The sequence below is a fragment of the Pan paniscus genome, chromosome 11, assembly GCF_029289425.2.
Source record: "Pan paniscus chromosome 11, NHGRI_mPanPan1-v2.0_pri, whole genome shotgun sequence".
Lineage (NCBI taxonomy): Eukaryota > Metazoa > Chordata > Mammalia > Primates > Hominidae > Pan > Pan paniscus.
Genome location: NC_073260.2, coordinates 86940159 through 86957657, shown reverse-complemented (window position 1 = coordinate 86957657; position 17499 = coordinate 86940159). Strand labels below are relative to the sequence as shown.

General features: G+C 45.4%; 2 protein-coding genes across 4 annotated transcripts in view; one reads left to right on the top strand and one right to left on the bottom strand.

The window, feature by feature from the left end:
• FRMPD1 (FERM and PDZ domain containing 1) overlaps window positions 1–17499 on the top strand; it is a 146237-nt gene that overhangs the window by 30241 nt on the left and 98497 nt on the right. For 2 of the 3 annotated variants that reach the window (XM_055092027.1, XM_003805118.4), the window contains exon 1: window positions 17282–17483. The exons of the other annotated variant lie outside the window; for it this stretch is intronic. The gene's annotated coding sequence lies outside the window, so the exon portion shown is untranslated. Of the gene's footprint in view, window positions 1–17281; window positions 17484–17499 lie in introns of those variants that run through there. 3 annotated transcript variants of the gene reach the window in all.
• LOC100990173 (putative Ras-related protein Rab-1C) lies at window positions 1951–3831 on the bottom strand. Its single transcript, XM_034967445.3, is given in 2 exon segments — window positions 1951–3538; window positions 3540–3831. Coding segments are annotated over 2 exon segments (606 nt in total). The 5' UTR covers window positions 3777–3831; the 3' UTR covers window positions 1951–3169.

Below are 17499 nucleotides of genomic sequence, written 5' to 3'. Positions count from 1 at the left end.
GTGTGCTGTAAACTAGGTCTCTGGGAAAGAAAAAAAGCAGCCTGGTGCAGTGGCTCACGCCTAGTATTCCCAGCACTGTGGGGGGCCAAGGCAAGAGGATTGCTTGAGCCCAGGAGTTCAAGACCAGCCTGGGTAGTATAGCAGGACCCTGTCTCTACAAACAAACAAACAAACAAACAAACAAAAAAATTAGCTGGGCATGGTGGCATGCACCTGTAGTCCCAGCTGCTTGGGAGGCTGAGGTGGAAGGATCATTTGAGCTTGGGAGGTTGAGGCTGCAGTGAGTTATAATCATATCACTGTACTCCAGCCTGAGTGACAGAGTGAGACCCTGTCTCTAAATAAAGAAATAAATAAAAGAAAAAGCCCCGATTTGGAGTTTATTTCTGTGGTATAAATATTCCCACCATAATAGAGGTGTTTAACAACAGTGTTTAAAAAGGAATGGCAGTCTCCTGCCCCATCTCTCTCTAACACTTTGTTCTTCTCCCCGGAGGGAACCACACTTAATTATTCTCTTTTCTATTTTATTTGCCTCCACATTTCTAAATCATATGCTTATACTATTATATATTAATTTATCAATTTTAAACATTACCTATAGAAATAATAGAAACATATTTCCTGCTATGGTAGGATGAGCTCTTAGTTCTTATACTGTCTCCCCACTTCCCACCTTCATCAATCACCAGATTTAACTGCTTTTGTTGTTGTTGTTGTTCAGTTGATAGCCAGTGTTTACTTATTATGACTTTGCAAATTTCCTTCACTGCTATGCCAAGAAGTACATATCTTATACAACCCTTAGCTTTTCTTTTACAATCCTTAGCTTTTCTTGGTGTAATTTCTCTAGTGTGTTTTTCTCATTTGTTTAATTTTCTCTGTATTTATTACTAGTTTTCCCGAAGTGTTCCAAAATATATGTGATGTACCTATCAACATTTGGATTTCTGCTTAAACACACCAGTGGTTCTTTTCTCCCATGCAAACTTCCTTCTCATAATCCTTGTCCTTCCTGTGCTAATCTGGAATGGTTGTTTTCCAGCCCTGCTGCAATGCACAGCTCTTGTCCTGCCACTTCCCAGTTCCCTTCAACTCTCCTCTATTTTGCACTTCTGTTTTCTGAAACCCATATCTTTTTTCCTTCTTGGTTTACTCTCAATTTTTTACAGAAGCTCTTGCAGTTGTTTCCTAAGACAAGATACATGGAAGGTAAAATTTTGGAGATTTTTTTTTCTTCTTTTTTTTTTTTAAAAAAAGGGATCCATGTGCAGAACATGCAGGTGTGTTACATAGGTATATGTGTGCCATGGTGGTTTGCTGCACCTATTGACCCACCCTGTAAGTTCCCTCCCCTCACCCCCAAGCCCCCAACAGGCCGTGGTGTGTGTTGTTCCCCTCTCTGTGTCCATGTGTTCTTATTGTTCTGGAGATTTTTAAAGTATGAAAGTATCTTTATTATGTCGTCCACTTGACCAATTGTTTGGCTGGCTATGAAATTTTAGGTGGAAAACAATTCCCTCAGAATTTTGAAGACATTGATCCATTGTCTTTTGACTCATTCTTACTCTTCAGATACTATTGAAATTGCCATTATGACAGTGGAGAAATGAGAATTCATTTTAATTTGCATTTAAAATGAACTGCATTGTCCATGTATTGGCTGTCCTCTATGGGTAGCCTCTCTTTTAACCTTGCACCAACCTTGAAGAAAGCACTCCAAATTTCTTTATAAGTCCCCTCTAAACAGAGCCATTTTATATACCATTAATGTTCAATCGAATTTATTTGATATTTTCTAGCGGAAACAGAGGTGGTGATTAGTATTGCCTAGAAGTTGGCATTCAATTTAATTCCTCATTAGACATTCTGACTCCCCTTTTTTTGAACTGGTTTGATGTTTTTTCTTTTTTTTTTTTTTGTTTTCCTTGCAAAAACCCTCAGCTCACCCGAGGGCCAATGGAAATTTATTAATTTTTTTGTCCTTTTCCATCTTTCCCCAAGTGGCTTTTCCTTGCAAAATGCCTGACATGACACCAGAGGGGAACCTGGGAGCGGGGGGCACCCCAAGGGGCAGCCCAGGGACTTAACTACAAGCTGGAGGGCAGGGCACAGGTGGGACAGGCAAGAGACAGCATGAGGGAGATGGCTTCTCAGGGAGACCAAAGACTTGCTTTCCTGCAGGAAGCAGCTGTACCAGAGGGCAGGGGACTAGGATCCTGGGTGCAGAGTGGGTGGGCAGAGAGGCCCCCAACCCTGGATGGAACCCACATTCCCCAGAGAAGTAACGGCAGGGGATGAGGGCCTTCCCTGGTGGGCTCCAGAGACCGAGGGAAGAGTGAGCCAGGTGTGCTGCCACGGGGAAAGGGAGGAGGTGTTAGCAGAGTGAGGGTTAAGGCTGGTGCCCAGCCTCTGGCACAGTGGGCCTTCCGCCTCCGCCTGACATGGGGACTAAGGGGCACGGTGGGCAGGCAGCGCATGGGTCTGTCTCTGGCAGGGCAGAGGGCGGAAGGAGCAGACTCCCTCCAGGCTCAAGACACAGGCCCAGCGCCGCTACCCACCCAGCCGCCCTCGATATACTCAGACCCCACCGCAGCTGGACGGCTGGAGGTGGGAGTGTGGGAGGGGAGAGGAGGTGGTGGGGAGAGGAAAGGGTGGGCTGCTGGGCCCCTGTGGCCTCCATGGCTGTCCTGAGGTCCAGCCCAGGGCCCTGGATCCCCTGGTCACTCTCCTGGCCCTGGGCACTGACTGCAGCCAGGGCAATAGAGGCCGGGGAGACCCTCAGCTCTTGGGCAGAAGGACAGCAGGAAGAAGGAGAAGGAGAGAAACCCAGTGCAGCACACATGAGGGTGGGAGGGAGACCGACAGAAAAGCCCTAGTTCCAAAGAAAGGTGTGTAGGGGGGTCATCTTGGAAAGTCACCTAGAGGCAGCAGCAGAGCAGGCCCCCGCCCTGCCTGGCCACAGGTCCTGAGTGTCCTCCCTTAGGGACCCTGACAGAATAGCGGCTCGGGGCAGCAGGCAGATGGGCCAGAGGGAGATGGGGAGCCCAGGGCACCCCAAAGCCACAGACTCAAATGCCCCAGGAGAGGAAGAGGGAGGCACCTCCTGCCCCCTCCAGGGACATCATCTGGAGAAGGTGCCCCCTCCTGTCCCACTCCAGTGCCCCTCCTAGCAACAACCACCGCCAGCCGGCTTTACAGGGGTGCTGTCGATCTTGAGATTGGGCCGCTCGCCCCCGGAGGCTGCTCCGGGCCCCATCTGCTTTTTGATCTCAGCAGCCATGGTCATGAACGCCTGCTCGACATTGGTGGCATTCTTGGCACTCGTCTCCAAGAAGGGGATGCCCAAAGAGTCTGCAAACTCCTTGGCTGTGGTGTTGTCTACCACCTTCTTGGTGGTGAGGTCGCTCTTGTTGCCCACCAGGAGCTTATTGACGTTCTTGCTGGCATAGCGGTCAATCTCCTGCAGCCACTGCTTCACGTTGGCGTAGGATTCCTGGTCAGTGACGTCATATACCACGAGGAAGCCATGAGCCCCCCCGGTAGTAGCTGGAAATGGTGGTCCAGAACCGTTCCTGGCCCGCCGTGTCCCACATCTGAAGTTTGATAGTTTTGCCATCCAGCTCGATGGTTTGGATCTTGAAGTACACCCCGATGGTGCTGATGTAGCTCTCTGTGTACGGGTCATCAGCAAACCGCAGGAGCAGGCATGACTTGCCCACGCCTGAGTCGCCAATCAAAAGCAGCTTAAACAGGCAGTCATATCCGGGGTTCATGGCGGCGGCGGAAGCCCGCTCATTCGCTCCCAGTCGGCTCTGCTCCGCCTCCCGTTCCAAGATGGTGGCCGCCGATGTTTTTTCAATTTTAGAAATTAAAGTAAAATTGCATTTAATAAAATTCACCCTTTTTAGTGTACAGTTCTGTGAGTTTTGATAAACATATACGGTTGTGTAACCACCACCACCACAGAGATACAGAATAGTTCCATCAGTCCCTAAAATTCCCCCTTGCTTCTTCCCTAACCCCTACACTCTGGCAAGCAAGCACTAATCTGTTTTCTGTCCCTATTGTTTTGCCTTTGTTAAATAAATGGAATCATAGAGTATGTAGCTTTTGAGTCTGGCTTCTTTCACTTAGCATAAGCATAGACTAGAAAAGTTCCAGGGCCATCACTTAATCTCTCCAGGCCCAGGATTGCTCATCTGTAAGACAGGAGCTATATCATCTGTCCTTTCTGCCTTTCAGAATGATTGTGAGGGTAAAAGGACATGCTAGGTGGGATGGTGCATTGAGAAGTGTAAAGTATTACACAAGGACAAATGGTTGCGCGGATAGTGAGTGAAAAAAGTGTGCAAGAGAGAAAAGAGATCACTGAGTGTTAGCTTTTGAATAACCCACAACAACGGTGGGATTTTAATTCTGATTTCAAAGGAAAACGGTGTATGCTTTTCTCTCTCTCTCTCTCTCTCTCTCTCTCTCTCTCTCTCTCTCCTCTCCCTCTCTCTCTCTCTCATCTCGGCTCGCTGCAACCTCTGCCTCCTAGGTTCAAGTGATTCTTCTGCCTCAGCCTCCCGAGTAGCTGGGATTACAGGCATGGGCCACCACGCCTGTATAATTTTTGTATTTTTAGTAGAGACAGCTTTCACCATGTTGGCCAGGCTGGTCTCGAACTCCTGACCTCAGGTGATCTGCCCGCTTCGGCCTTCCAAAGTGCTGGGAATACAGGTGTCAGCCACTGCGTCCGGCCTGGTTTATGGTTTTTAATGAAAGGACTTGCGTTATGGGTAGTCCATGTCTCTGTGGCCCGGAGAGCAGCCTGACAATGCCAGGGAGGTGGCTGCCCACCTGTCTGATTATAAAACTCTGCCCACAGATTTTCAGGAACCGATCCCATTTTAGTAAATCTTTGCTGTATTAAACAACTTTTGTTTATGTATCATCCCAGAGAGCGGGAGTCTTATCTTGGGACCATGGTGCAGAAAGTCGAGGATGTCTCCTGCTTGCAACCTCATGGGAGATATTTTCTAAATCCTTTACTCTTCAAAGTTGATAAGAAAAGGAGGCCTTTTCAACTGGTGGGCTTACTAAAAATTCTGCGAGTTCCCCACTTAGTAAGATCTTGGGTGCTCCCAGGGAAGAGCCATTATAAACTGTTATAATGTGTTCTAGCACCCCTACTTTGGTAAAGCACCTGCTTCAAATGTTGGCTTTACTTCCTCCTCAAAGTCTATCCTGATCTTCACAGTTCCAGCTCTCTCCTCTCAAAGTGACTTCCTGCTATGAAATCCCTGAGAGCAGAGGTTCCCCAACTTTCTTGTTTCGTGGTGCCCACAGTAATTTTTCGTAGCACCCCCAGGTGAAAATAAATGTGTAACAGTTCCATAGGTTAAGTAGTTAGATCCAAACAACTTAATAAGCAATGAAGTCCTAATAATTTAGTAGTTGTTTGAAAAAAGTGCACATACATTTTAAATATTATATTTTTATTTAATTTTAAAATAACCACGGTAAGTTACTAATGGGATGTGTGTGCCTCTTGGATGCTGTACAACTTCTCAAACCTTGGATCAGGTTGGACACATTTCCTGTTCCATGTTGGGTTTTGCGCAAAAAAAGTGCTTGCTTTTTATCACAGCGACTAACAAAAACTCAGCTTTGCAAAGGTATGATGTCATAGGAATGCAACATGATCTGAGAACTGCCTGGAGCTAGTAGTTTGCACATGTCCAGTAGATTCTGGGTGTCGCCATGTTTCCCTTGAAAAATTAAATATCCCATTGTAACCCTGTGAATTTGCTGTGGCTCTGCAGGACACCTCAACCCATAGTTTGGCCCTAGAAGTTTTCTGTACCTCTGATGATAAAAAGCACATTCTACTTTCTATCACAGTTATGTCTCCTAGTAGAGCTTTTTGAAGGTCAGGACCATGGCTGATTCATCTCTGTATCCTTCGTAACACCTCTCAGTAAAAGTAACTAGCATTTTACGAGCACTTACTAAGGCCAGGATGTCCATACATCCATGGGCTGGATGACTCCAGTGTCTATGCACTTCCCAGGACACTATTCCACCTCACTTAGCACAGTGCCTTACCCATAAGCTGGGAGCTTATGGGCTCAAGCCATCCTCCCGCCTCAGCCACCCAAGTAACTGGGACTGCAGGCATGCACCACCAGGCCTAGCTTGCTGTTGTATTTTTTGTAGAGACTGCGTTTTGCCATGTTACCCAGGCTGGTCCTGGACTCCTGAGCTCAAGTAAAAAATAAAATTTTACTTGAATGAGTGAACAGAATTGCATATACCTAATCTGGGCCACACCTTGCAAAACAATTCATAGAACTCAGTCAGGCCAAGTAGATGCCTCTATACAGCCAGCATGAGTTTGGGGAATAGCACTGGGACTAAGCATAGCTCTGTCACTTACCTCTGGCCTCAAGCAAATGGTTTAACTGCTGTGTGTTCCTGTTTTCCTCAGCTGTGAAATTGGATACCGATACCTCACTCAGGAGTATTATGAAGGTCAAATGAGATATTGTCTGCATAAGGGCTCCAAAGGACATCAAGGTGGTGCGTGTTAAGGGATTATGGTTCAGTGTAGGTAACACAGATACCATTAATGGCATACCCCTATTCTATGCCTGTTCCTGGTAGGGCTGAAGCAGGAGGGGGTGGCTGAACCAAGGACAGAGTTATGGGGGAAGAAGGGGTTAAATAAGTAGCTATTTCTGTTCCCCAAGTGACCATTCTCTGGGCACAGACTGAAATTCCCTCTGGAGCTGCACTAATGGACACATTAGTATCAGTTGACAAAGTACCATATGCTCTGAAATGTTCTCCCATTAAGCTTCATGGGAGGTGGCAGGAATTCATGGTCCATTGTAGGAAATCTGCCATGATTTTAGTCTTCAGTAAAGTATACTCCTAGGCTTCCTACACTCTGGAAGGTCGGGCTAGGCCTCCAACTACATAATGATGCACCAGACATTACTTATTTTAAGACAGGAAGTCTGTGAAGTAAGGTTATCTTTGTCTGTCAATAGTAGACTCATAAAATCATCCTTTATTTTTGAAAAAAAATTATGTTTTAACAATGAATTATTTTGTGAGTATTTGCTCTTTGGTTTCAGGTTAATCAGCGTGTGTACTGGTCATTAATCAGGATCCAGATTATGAAAATAACACATAATGTCTTCAGTGGCATCAATAAGTACATGGTTTTTCATAAGTCACTATGTTATTTATTTATTTATTTAGAGACAGGGTCTCGCTCTGTTACCCAGGGTGGAGTGCAATGGAGCCCAGTAAAATCTGGGCTCACTGCAGCCTTGACCTCCTGGGCTCAAGCCATCCTCCCGCCTCAGCTACCCGAGTAACTGGGACTGCAGGCATGCACCACCAGGCCTAGCTTGCTTTTGTATTTTTTGTGGAGACTGCATTTTGCCATGTTACCCAGGCTGGTCCTGGACTCCTGAGCTCAAGTGATCTGCCCACCGCAGCCTCCCAAAGTGCTGGGATTACAGACCATGTTATTTTTATGGAAACTTCCTTTGCAAGAAGTATCATCTTTCTTAATACCAGTCAATTTGCCTAAAAAAGAATGAAGGGAAAAAAGGAAGAAAGAAAGACCCAAACTCCACCAATTTCAAAAGAAAAGGCAGACTTAAAAGTGTCAAGATCTGGGAGTTTCAAAATGTATAACAATAGCTGCCATTTATTGAATGCCTGCAACACCCCAGAGCCTGTGCTAGGTGCTTTATCCTTACTAGGTAATTTAATTCTCACAACACCCTTCAAGGTCAGTATTATCTGTGTGTTAAGATGAGAAAACTGAGAGGTTACGTTAGTTGTCCAAGGTCATAAAGCTAACAAGAGCTGGCATTCAAGCTACCTCTGGCTCCACGGCCCAGATCCTTTCCAGAACATCCCCCTCTGATTCAAAGAACAGGCTGACACAGTGTTGCAGTACACAGTACATAGTAACAAAACATGAATAAAGCCTTGTTTTTAAGAAAATCTAGATCATCCCTCCCTCTCCCTATCCTACACCGAAGATAGGAGAGAAACCTTCCAAGACTTTCCCCTGCGTCTGGGGACTGTCCATGCACTGTTTCCAGAATCTAGGGAATGTGTTAGCTGGAGGGGGTCCAGGCTAGTCTAGTGCCTCCCCAACATCCCCCAGTTACTTTCATTCAGATTTACTCTGCTTATACCTGTACTCTACAAGGGGCTTCTGTTTAGTAGGATTTGAGTTGAATATAGAATCCTACCAAAGTTGGAAAAACACTGATATAGTCCAATTCTATGTTTTGTAGGTGAAGATCTCTCAGACCCAGAGCAGGCTTGACCAAAATAACCTAGAAAGGTAGGACAGGCCCTTTGCTCTTTAAAATTTAAATTTCTGGATCACTACAGCAAAACTATTGGAGTGAGAAAGACAATCACCATGGGAAATATGCTCCAAAAGCTGTTTTCAACTGTTGACAGAACAGAGGAGGGTAGCAGAACCCTCCCAGATTTAAATTCTGACTCAATCACCAACACCAGCTATCTGGATGATCTTGAGCAGGTTACTTAACCATGCAGAGTCTCTTCATCTGCAAAAAAGACACATGATACTTGCTTGTTGGAGTTTTTGTGTTAGTATATTAAAAATACATAGCATCTAATAGGTGTTCCTTTCCATCCTTAGAGCCTTCCCATAGGCTGTTCTCTCTGCCTGGAAGCTCTATCATCCCTCTCCCCTTCAGTAGCTGACTTGGACTTATTATTTAGTTTCTTTCACTAGATTTCTTGGATTTGAATCCAAGCTCTTACTAGTTGAGTGACCAGGGGAACATTTGGCCTTGGTTTTCTCATTGATAAAGTGGGGATATTAATATATAATTCATAGGGTTATTAAAATGAGATAAACCACTTAGAACAGTGCCTAACAAATATTAGGTCTCAATAAAATTTGGCAAGGACGATTTGTGGGATCCATAATTCCAGAGGGCTCTGTTTCCTCCTTCGGTAAGCTATTCACATTGCCTGGAAGCTCATGACATTTACTCTTTATTCTAGGAGTTCAGAAATTTCACCAGGATATATTTTTAAATATCCATTCTGCCAATCTTTGTCTTTTAATTGGTGTATTTACATTATTTACATTTAATATAATTATTAAAATGTTAGCACTTAACTCTGCTATGTTGTTATTTCTTTTCTTTCTGCACAGGGGAAAGTCTTGGAAGCTTTCTCTCCCATCTGTTTGTTCCCCATTTCTCACTCCTCTTTTTTCTTTTTCCTGCCTCCCTGTGGAGTACTTGGGCTTTTTAAAGAATTCTACTTTGATTTATCTAAAGTATTTTTGAGTGTATCTCTCTGTATAGTTTTTAAAGTTGTTGCTCAAGTATTAAATCATACATAAATAACTTATTATAGTCTACTGCTCCTGACATTTTACCCTTTTCAGTGAAATGCCCAGGACTGGAAGTTCTAGGTGTGTGTTTTAAAATTAATACAGTGTAGAAATTAGAGTCTTTTTTACCTGATAACTCAAGTCCATACATTTAATGTATAGGTAATTCAAGTGCATAAATTTTATCTGATAATTCAAGACTATGGGCTTAGTCTTTTTTTCTATTATTTTTTGGTTATTGCTTTGCTCCTTTGTTATTTTTTTCCTCCATTTGGTACTATTATTTGCATATCTTCTAGATATTTCATCAATGTTTTAAAATCCTCTGACTCATAATTTCTATTTCTTTTTAATTTTGGTTTGGTACTGTGGGGTAGTTCTCCTTTTTCATCTTTCAGATCATTAAATCAGTTTTCAGTGGTGTTCATTACATTTTTCATTTCCACCATTGCAAATTTAAAAAATTGTGTATTTAAGTTTCAAAAACAATTTTTCCTCATTTTCATCATTTCTTTCTAGTCTCTGCTTGAATCTCCTTACATTTTTGATTTTAAAAAGTTAGTTTTTCTTCTATTAAATTGATCTCAATGTGATTCCTCTTTTTTAGTTATTCGTCTTGATTGTGCTCCTTCAAGCTATTGACTCCCTTTAAATAAGCTCTGATCTGCTTTGGCTACTTATATCCACAAGTGGGTAAGTTGGGCTTTTGTGGCCTCTTGGGTACAATAGTTCAGCGATCATGAAAGGAAAGAAGGATGCTTCTCCGGTGGCCTGGTGGTGAACAAAGCTACCTGGGTGGGTCCACCAGGCTGAGGTGAGGTGGAAGAGGCTTTTAGGATCTTTGGACACTCCCAGAATTAATAGGGTGGGGTTGGGCTGCTGTGTGCCATTGTGTAGTTTGTTTATTGCAAGGGCATCTGGTGGAGAGGATTAGTAGGAGCTAACATCTACTTGCTGAGCTGTGTACCCTGGTGTGGAGCTACATTGGCCCAAAGGAAGGAAGCATATTTTCTCATTTTCACAAAGGTATCTGAGAGGGGAAGCTTTTTTCTAACCCACATAAAGATGCTGTGTGGGCTAGGTGTGACCCTCAAGGGATAGTTTGGCCCACCTGTGACATTCGGTTCTACAGGGGCAGGTCTTGACAGAGACAGGGGTCTTCCCACAGAGCTATTTGCAGGAAGTGGGCAGGGACAGTTCTTCCTCTCCTGTTGAGGGGTCCTGCTCAGTTGGGGTCAGCTGGGCCCCTCAGGTAGCCCAGGATTGAAAGCCTTCACTGCAGACTCACTAGCGAGGCTGACTACTTCTCAGGCTCCTGGGCCTTTGTCCTTCTTGCAATGGTGGACGGTGTGGCAGCAACACCGCCCTTTGCCAATCCTACACTGCGATTGTCTGTGTGGGATTGGGCTCCAGCTATAGGTAACAGTGTCCTATGCCCCATTCACTGTATGGCTCACAATTTGGGTCCCCTCAGCAGGGAGCTGGGTAAGAGAAGGGCTTGGAAGGCGGCCCCCCATCTTCAGAGAAGCCCCCTGGGTAGGCACGCTAAGGTGATTTAGGAAGTTTCTCTATAACACAGTTCTAATACAGCCATCTTTCCTCCCCAACAATAGAGCTCAGTTTCCCAAATAAACCTGAATCTGAATCCCATTTACCAGCTCTGTGACCTCATACCAGTCGCTTGAATTCTCTGAGCTTGCCTCAGTTTCATCTGTGAAGTGGGGATTGTCATGTGTGTCCTGCCTAACTCAAGCAGCTGTTGAGAGAATAAGATGAGATGATTGCTCTGTTTGGTGTTTTACAAACTGAAAAGTCTATGCAAAAGTAAAGAGATGAAGAAAATAGTGCTAGAGAGGGTGGCATCTGCCCCCGGGGGTTGTGGGGAGCACGGTGGTAGTGGGGAGTTGCAGTCACCCAGCAGATGCAAAGCAGAATGAAGCCTATGGGAAGTGGCCAGATGTAGTTGTCAAGACCAGGGTAGGGCCACACTTGATGCTGGCCACAACCTCAAGACATGCCTTCTTCTGGGGAGCTGATCTCCCAGGAGCTGAGCCAGCAGAAAAAAAAAAAAAAAAAAGAGAGAGAATTTTACAAAAGAGATAAAAAGGCAAGATTAATAGATGCTGAACCCAGTCCTATCTTTTCAAAGCTGCCTCTCAAAACACTGAAAGATTTATCACTTAAGGAATGAGATAAAAATTCATCTGACAAGAGACATAAAGAGCTTGAATATTTTTTAAAACTTGTGATAATCATTCCCAATTCTATACAAATATCTTATTGCCTTCCTCTGTTTCTAACTGAGTCATTATGTCCATTACATTAGCAATAGATTCGAATACCAGTTTTATCAAGGAGCAGAGAACGCGATTAGGAACAGGAAAAGAAATATAAGCAGACAAGGCTTAGGTGACAGCTAAGGAATCAATCCAGAAATGAGACATGTTTTCCATCCTCCTGCCCTACCACTAAAAAAAAAGGTAAAAATAGATCATCTTTGGGAGAACGACTATGATAAGCAGTCAAGCAAGGTCTGGAGGGTGTTGGGAGACTGATCTCTCTTCACCAGTACACAGATAATGAACTTTCTAGCTCAACTCCCTATTCTTAGTATTATACAGTGAATTGGACAATTCATTTTTAAGAAGTGAGCAGTGAATGTCTGCTTCTGTGTCCTAGAATCTTGGGAGTAAGAACATATTGTTTTTCTGTCCAATTTTCTCTCTGTAAAGCAACAATCTAATTGTCCCTAGGAGGTAATATAATCCTCATGATAATCACCCAATTTCTTTTGCCAACAGCAGTACTTCTCTTCGTGACTGATAACATTTTAGCTTCCTTAATCTCAAAGAATCATTTGGTTTAGGGCTCAGGGAACATTGGTTGTCATCAGGTATCATTGCCTCTTCTTATAGAGGAGTAAAGTGTAGCTCAGAGAGGTGATGCGATTTTCCCATAGCCACATAGCAAGAGAGGGACAGAACTAGGGTCTAGAACGCTAGGGCACTGCTTTTCTACAAGTAGCTCAGCAGAAGTGCTGGCATAGATATCAGATAGGGCTATTTTTAATAACCCTCTTGCAGTACTCCAGTAGTCCCTGAGTCTTGGCTCACCGAAGCCTTGATGTAACTGTCTCATTATATTTCTGCATAAGACCTTGAATGTTAAGAACATACAACCAGTTTATGTGGTGTGATAACACTCTCTTAACCAAACCGTTTCATCCCCTATCCAATGTGGATTCACTTCAGAAGGCTTAAGTCTGTAGTAGGCACTCAACAATGTTGACTGAATGAATGAATAACCACTTAGAGGCCCATTAAGGAATCATGTCGTTTTAGATCTGAAAGAGACCTGGAAGGTCATTCTGGTCCCATTCCTCCATTCTGCTGAGACTTGAAGAGTGAGGGGACTTGGTGGCAGAGCACTCCTAGAGCTCCTTTCCCCTCTGCTTTCCATACAGTGTTCTTTCTTTCACCCATACTACTTCTCATTAATTTGATCTGCAGGCATTAAAATTGCCAATTTACTTGTGTTCAGGTAAACAAAATAAATATTTCTAACATCGAAAACACTTAAAAACATTTAAAAACACTACTCCATAGAAAATGACAGGGTCGAGGTTTTTTTAACCATAAGGAATTTGATCATTCTGAAGAAGAACAGAAACTTGTCCTAAATCACTGCAGACAGTAAAGCTGAAATTTGAAGCAGTAAATGATTCTATTTTGGGAACAATAGATATGAAGTCAGGAAGAGTTAGGCATTCTAAGAAGGAAATTGTATAGAAAAGCACTATTAAGTCAGCTCTCAGAAGTATTTGAGTGCAAAGGAGATTGATACAGGTAAGGGGAAGGTATGGGCACTTAGCAGATGACAAATGGCATACTCATTGCCATAGAGAAAGCAAACTTTTAGCTGAAATGGTACTTATGGGAAATAAATTCGAATCTCAGATGTTTGGGTCAGGAAGTCTCATTAGGATGCAACACAGCTTGTCCTTATGGGCTATTACATGGTGTCACTAAAAAAAGGAGAGACTCAGAGAGGGACAAGGCACAACCACATAGCAATATGAGAAATTTCATTCTTGCTATATCTTGTTCTATATTAATATTAGATCATTTGATGCTATCCTCTCACCAAAAATGACTCTTCATAGTGACAAAAACAGAGATTGAAAGTAATCTAGGCCAGGCACGGTGGCTCACACCTGTAATCCCAGCACTTTGGAAGGTCGAGACGGGCGGATCACAAGGTCAGGAGATCAAGACCATCCTGGCTAACACAGTGAAACCCTGTCTCTACTAAAAATACAAAAAACAATTAACCGGGCGTGGTGGCGGGCACCTGTAGTCCCAGCTACTCGGGAGGCTGAGGCAGGAGAATGGCGTGAACCCAGGAGGAGGAGCTTGCAGTGAGCCGAGATCGCGCCACTGCACTCCAGCCTGGGCGAAGAGCGAGACTCCGTTTCAAAAAAAAAAAAAAAAAAAAAGTAATCTATATCCAAATGACAGCTGTTAGGGTAAAACTTGAGAAACATATACACTTTATTTGTTGATTTATTCATTCATTCAATAAATATTTATGGGATTATAGGAAGGCAAAAATAAATAAGACATTGTCTTTCTCAAGAAGGTCTCAAGAAGACAGACGTGTAAACAAATCATTGTAATGGGTGTGCTGCGTGCTTTATTTGCTGTATGCTGTACATAAGTATAGCAGAGGCTCAAAGCAAGGACTGGGAAGAGTTCATGGAGGACAAGATATTTTTGACCAGGATTTAAAGGAAGAAGAAAAGTTTGTCCAACAGGTTGGGTTAAAGGTTAGAAAAACAAGGAAGCCATAATAGCTTATGTAAAGTATTTAGCAGTATAGGATTTAGAATTTCATATGAATCCCAGTGCAGCTATTTTAAAGCTGTGGAATCTTGGGTAAGCGACTTTACTTCTTGGAGCCTCAGTTTCCTTCTCTCTGTAAAATAAGTAGGGTAATCCTCACTGCATATAATGATTAGAAGCATTCCTAATAGTGCTGGCTAGCAAGTAATGAATGCTGTTTCGTCTCCAGGAACTCTTATTTTTTAGAACACTCCTAGGTTGTAGGTATTCTTATTATGCTCCCTTTGCAAAGGAAAAAAACCAAGAACTGAGAGGTTATGGAACTTTTCCAAAATTACATAGGTTAAAAAGCAGCATTGGGATTTGAACCTAGGCAGTTTGGCTCAAGACTACATTTTTTTTTTTAACACAATGTTATGTGTCTCTTATTACATAAGGTACCCTAACAACATAAGGTACCCTAAGAACATAAGGTGTTTGGTGTGCAGCTGCGGGGTGAGGTAGAGATGGGGCCACAGGGGTAATAGGATCACTGTGGATTCACGTGATGCTAAGGAGTTAAGACTTTGCTGCACGATCAAGAAGGAACAATGGAGGTGTCTTCAGCAGGAGAGTCACTGGTCAGGTCTGTGGTTGAAAAAGATCACTGGCAGTATGTGAAGGATGAAAATAGGAAAGACTGGAGGCGGTTACTACAGCCTTGGCAAGAAATGGTGAGGCTCCAACGAAATCAAGGGCAGCAGGATGAGGGGGAGGAGACATGTGTAAGAGAAGTTAAGGAGACAGAGTTGATTGGACTTAGTGGCCAGTAGAGTATGAAGGCCAGGAAGAAGGAAGAGTCTAGACTGTCCCTTTGGTTTCTAGTTTAGGTGCCCAGAGGAAGGAAGTGCCACTACCAGTTGAGATAGGGAAGCAATGCAAAAGGGGTAATTTGGGGGTAAGATGTGGGTTTGATTTTGGCTGTGTTGAGAGTGGGGCACATGAGGGACATTTAGGCGATGTCCAGCAGGCAGTTGTGTCTCTGGGTTTGGAAGACAGAAGGTTTGGCTGAAACCATGCAGCTGATAGAATTGCCTGGTGAGAGTGAAGGGAGAAAAGAGGCCAAGGAGGGACATGAGGGCAATGGTAAAGGAGGCTGAGGGGCAAGAGGGACCAGAATGAGAATCTGAGGAGAGCGGGGTCAGGGGCTGGGTCCAGCACCTAGAGAGGCTGACACTGACGCAGGTAGCTAGGAAATGGAGGGGGACAGGGCAAAATTCCATGGGGAACATTTGTACTCACTGGACAAGAGAATATTTCTTATCTTACTTTCTGACAAGTGCTATGCTTTTTGGTGTTTAACTGCCTCGGAGAGAGTAATTTGATGATTAATCTTTATCTACAAAATAATTTTTAAAATTAAACTTTATTTTGAGAAAATTGTAGATTCACATGCAATTGTTAAGAAATAATTCAGAGAGCCAGAATACTTGATTTTTAAAAAGCTTTCATTATTTCCACTATGGCTTCAGAATCTTCCACCCTTATGGTGCTTCTGTCTCCTGGGGCAGAACTTTGTATACTACAAAGACGGGTGAGGAAAGCAAAAGGCTCACTCAGCCCGTGGATCTGGGTGGCAGAGGGCTGGGGCACTGAGAGAAAAGGGAGCTTTGGGTGCAATTACGTAGGAGGTCTTTCAGCGATGGAGCCACTCAGGAGTTTCTGGATGGACTCCTGGATTTGGAAATGAAGGTCACAAAGGAGGAGCACCTGCCTTCATCCAGACGATGTTGGCTCCAAAGTGCTGCTAGTCTTCCCCCACCGCCCTTGGATGAAGGATGCACTTGTTAACATCTGCCTGTGCACCATCCCCAGAATGATCTAACATCCCAATCTGATGGTGCCTCAACCCTACTCAGAACTCCTCCCATGAACCTGCCAGTGCACTGGGAACACGGTGCAAACTCCTTGACCAGGAATTGGCCCCTGCTGACTCCCCTGCTTTATGTCTCAACTCCTGCCACTCCCTCTGTGGGATCTCTCTCATCTTGGGGTCTTTGTTCCTGTGGTCTCAACCTGAAAGGCTCTCTCCACACTCCTCCCTTTCGCTGGCCAATTCCACTGGCCTTTCAAGTTTCCATTTAGAGCATGCCGTCTCCAGGAGGCCTTCACTCAGTCAGTGCAGGCCTGAGTGGTGCCCTTGGCCCCGTGGGATTGGGTTGTTGTTACAGGAACTGGACTGTATTTTAATAGTCCTAGACTGTACATTCCATGAGGACAGGGACTGCTTTATTAAAGGTGTATTGTATCTCCAGTGTCTAATGCAGGATATGGACCTCGTAGGTGTTCAGTAGAGTTCAGCACGGAAAATAGTGCATAGACACATGCATTTGGGTATCATGCTCAGAGAGGCGGTAGGACCAGAACCAGGGGAGTGGGTGAGACGGCTCAGGGGGTCAGAAAAGGGCTGAGTGCAGAGTCCCAGGGCACTCCGGCATTTTAGAGCTTCTGGTTTGAGGAACCCTCAAGGAGACCGAGGGAGTGGCTGGAGAGGGCCGAGGAAAGCTAGGAGAACACAGTTTCCCAGCGCGGAAGGAGTTTACAGAGACAGGGGAGGTGGTCCACAGTGCCTACCGTGGGCCCACGCTTTCCCTCTCCCTTCAGCCGAACACCTGCGGGGCGTGGGGGTCAGGGGGCGAGTCCCCCAGGGCTCCCCGTAGCTGGGGCTCTTCCTGGGGAAAAGGAGGCGTGAGAAGGGGGTCGTTTTGGGAACTCTTCTGGGTTCCAGTTCTGGCCCAACCACCGCCGGTCCGGGTGACCTTGGGGAGTCCCTTTCCTCTCCCAGCCTCAGTCTCCCCCCTGGGTACTCAGCGGACGCTGCGTGCCCCGGCGGTGAGCTGAGGCAGGCGGCGGAGGCAGGGCCCGGGTGGGAGCGGGACCGCCCACTGCGGCGGGCCGGGACCTCGGAGCCAGCGGAGGCGGTGCGCGGGGCTCCTCCCCCGGGGCGGGGGTCGCGGCGCCGGCAGCTGGCGGCCGCGCAGCTGCAGCCTCAGCACCTGCCGCCGCCAGACGGCGCGGGCGCGGCCCGGCCCGGCCACCCCCTCCGGCTGCAGCCTCGGCGCGGGAGGCGGAGCCCGAGCCGAGCCCGAGCAGCGCTGCTTCCCGAGCCTTGGCCGCGACCGTGCCCGCCGCTGGGCGGGGCCGCCCCTCTCCGAGAGCGTCAGCCCGCTAGGTCCTTGTCCGCGCGGGCGGCACCTCCTCTGCAGGTAAGGGAGGGGTCCT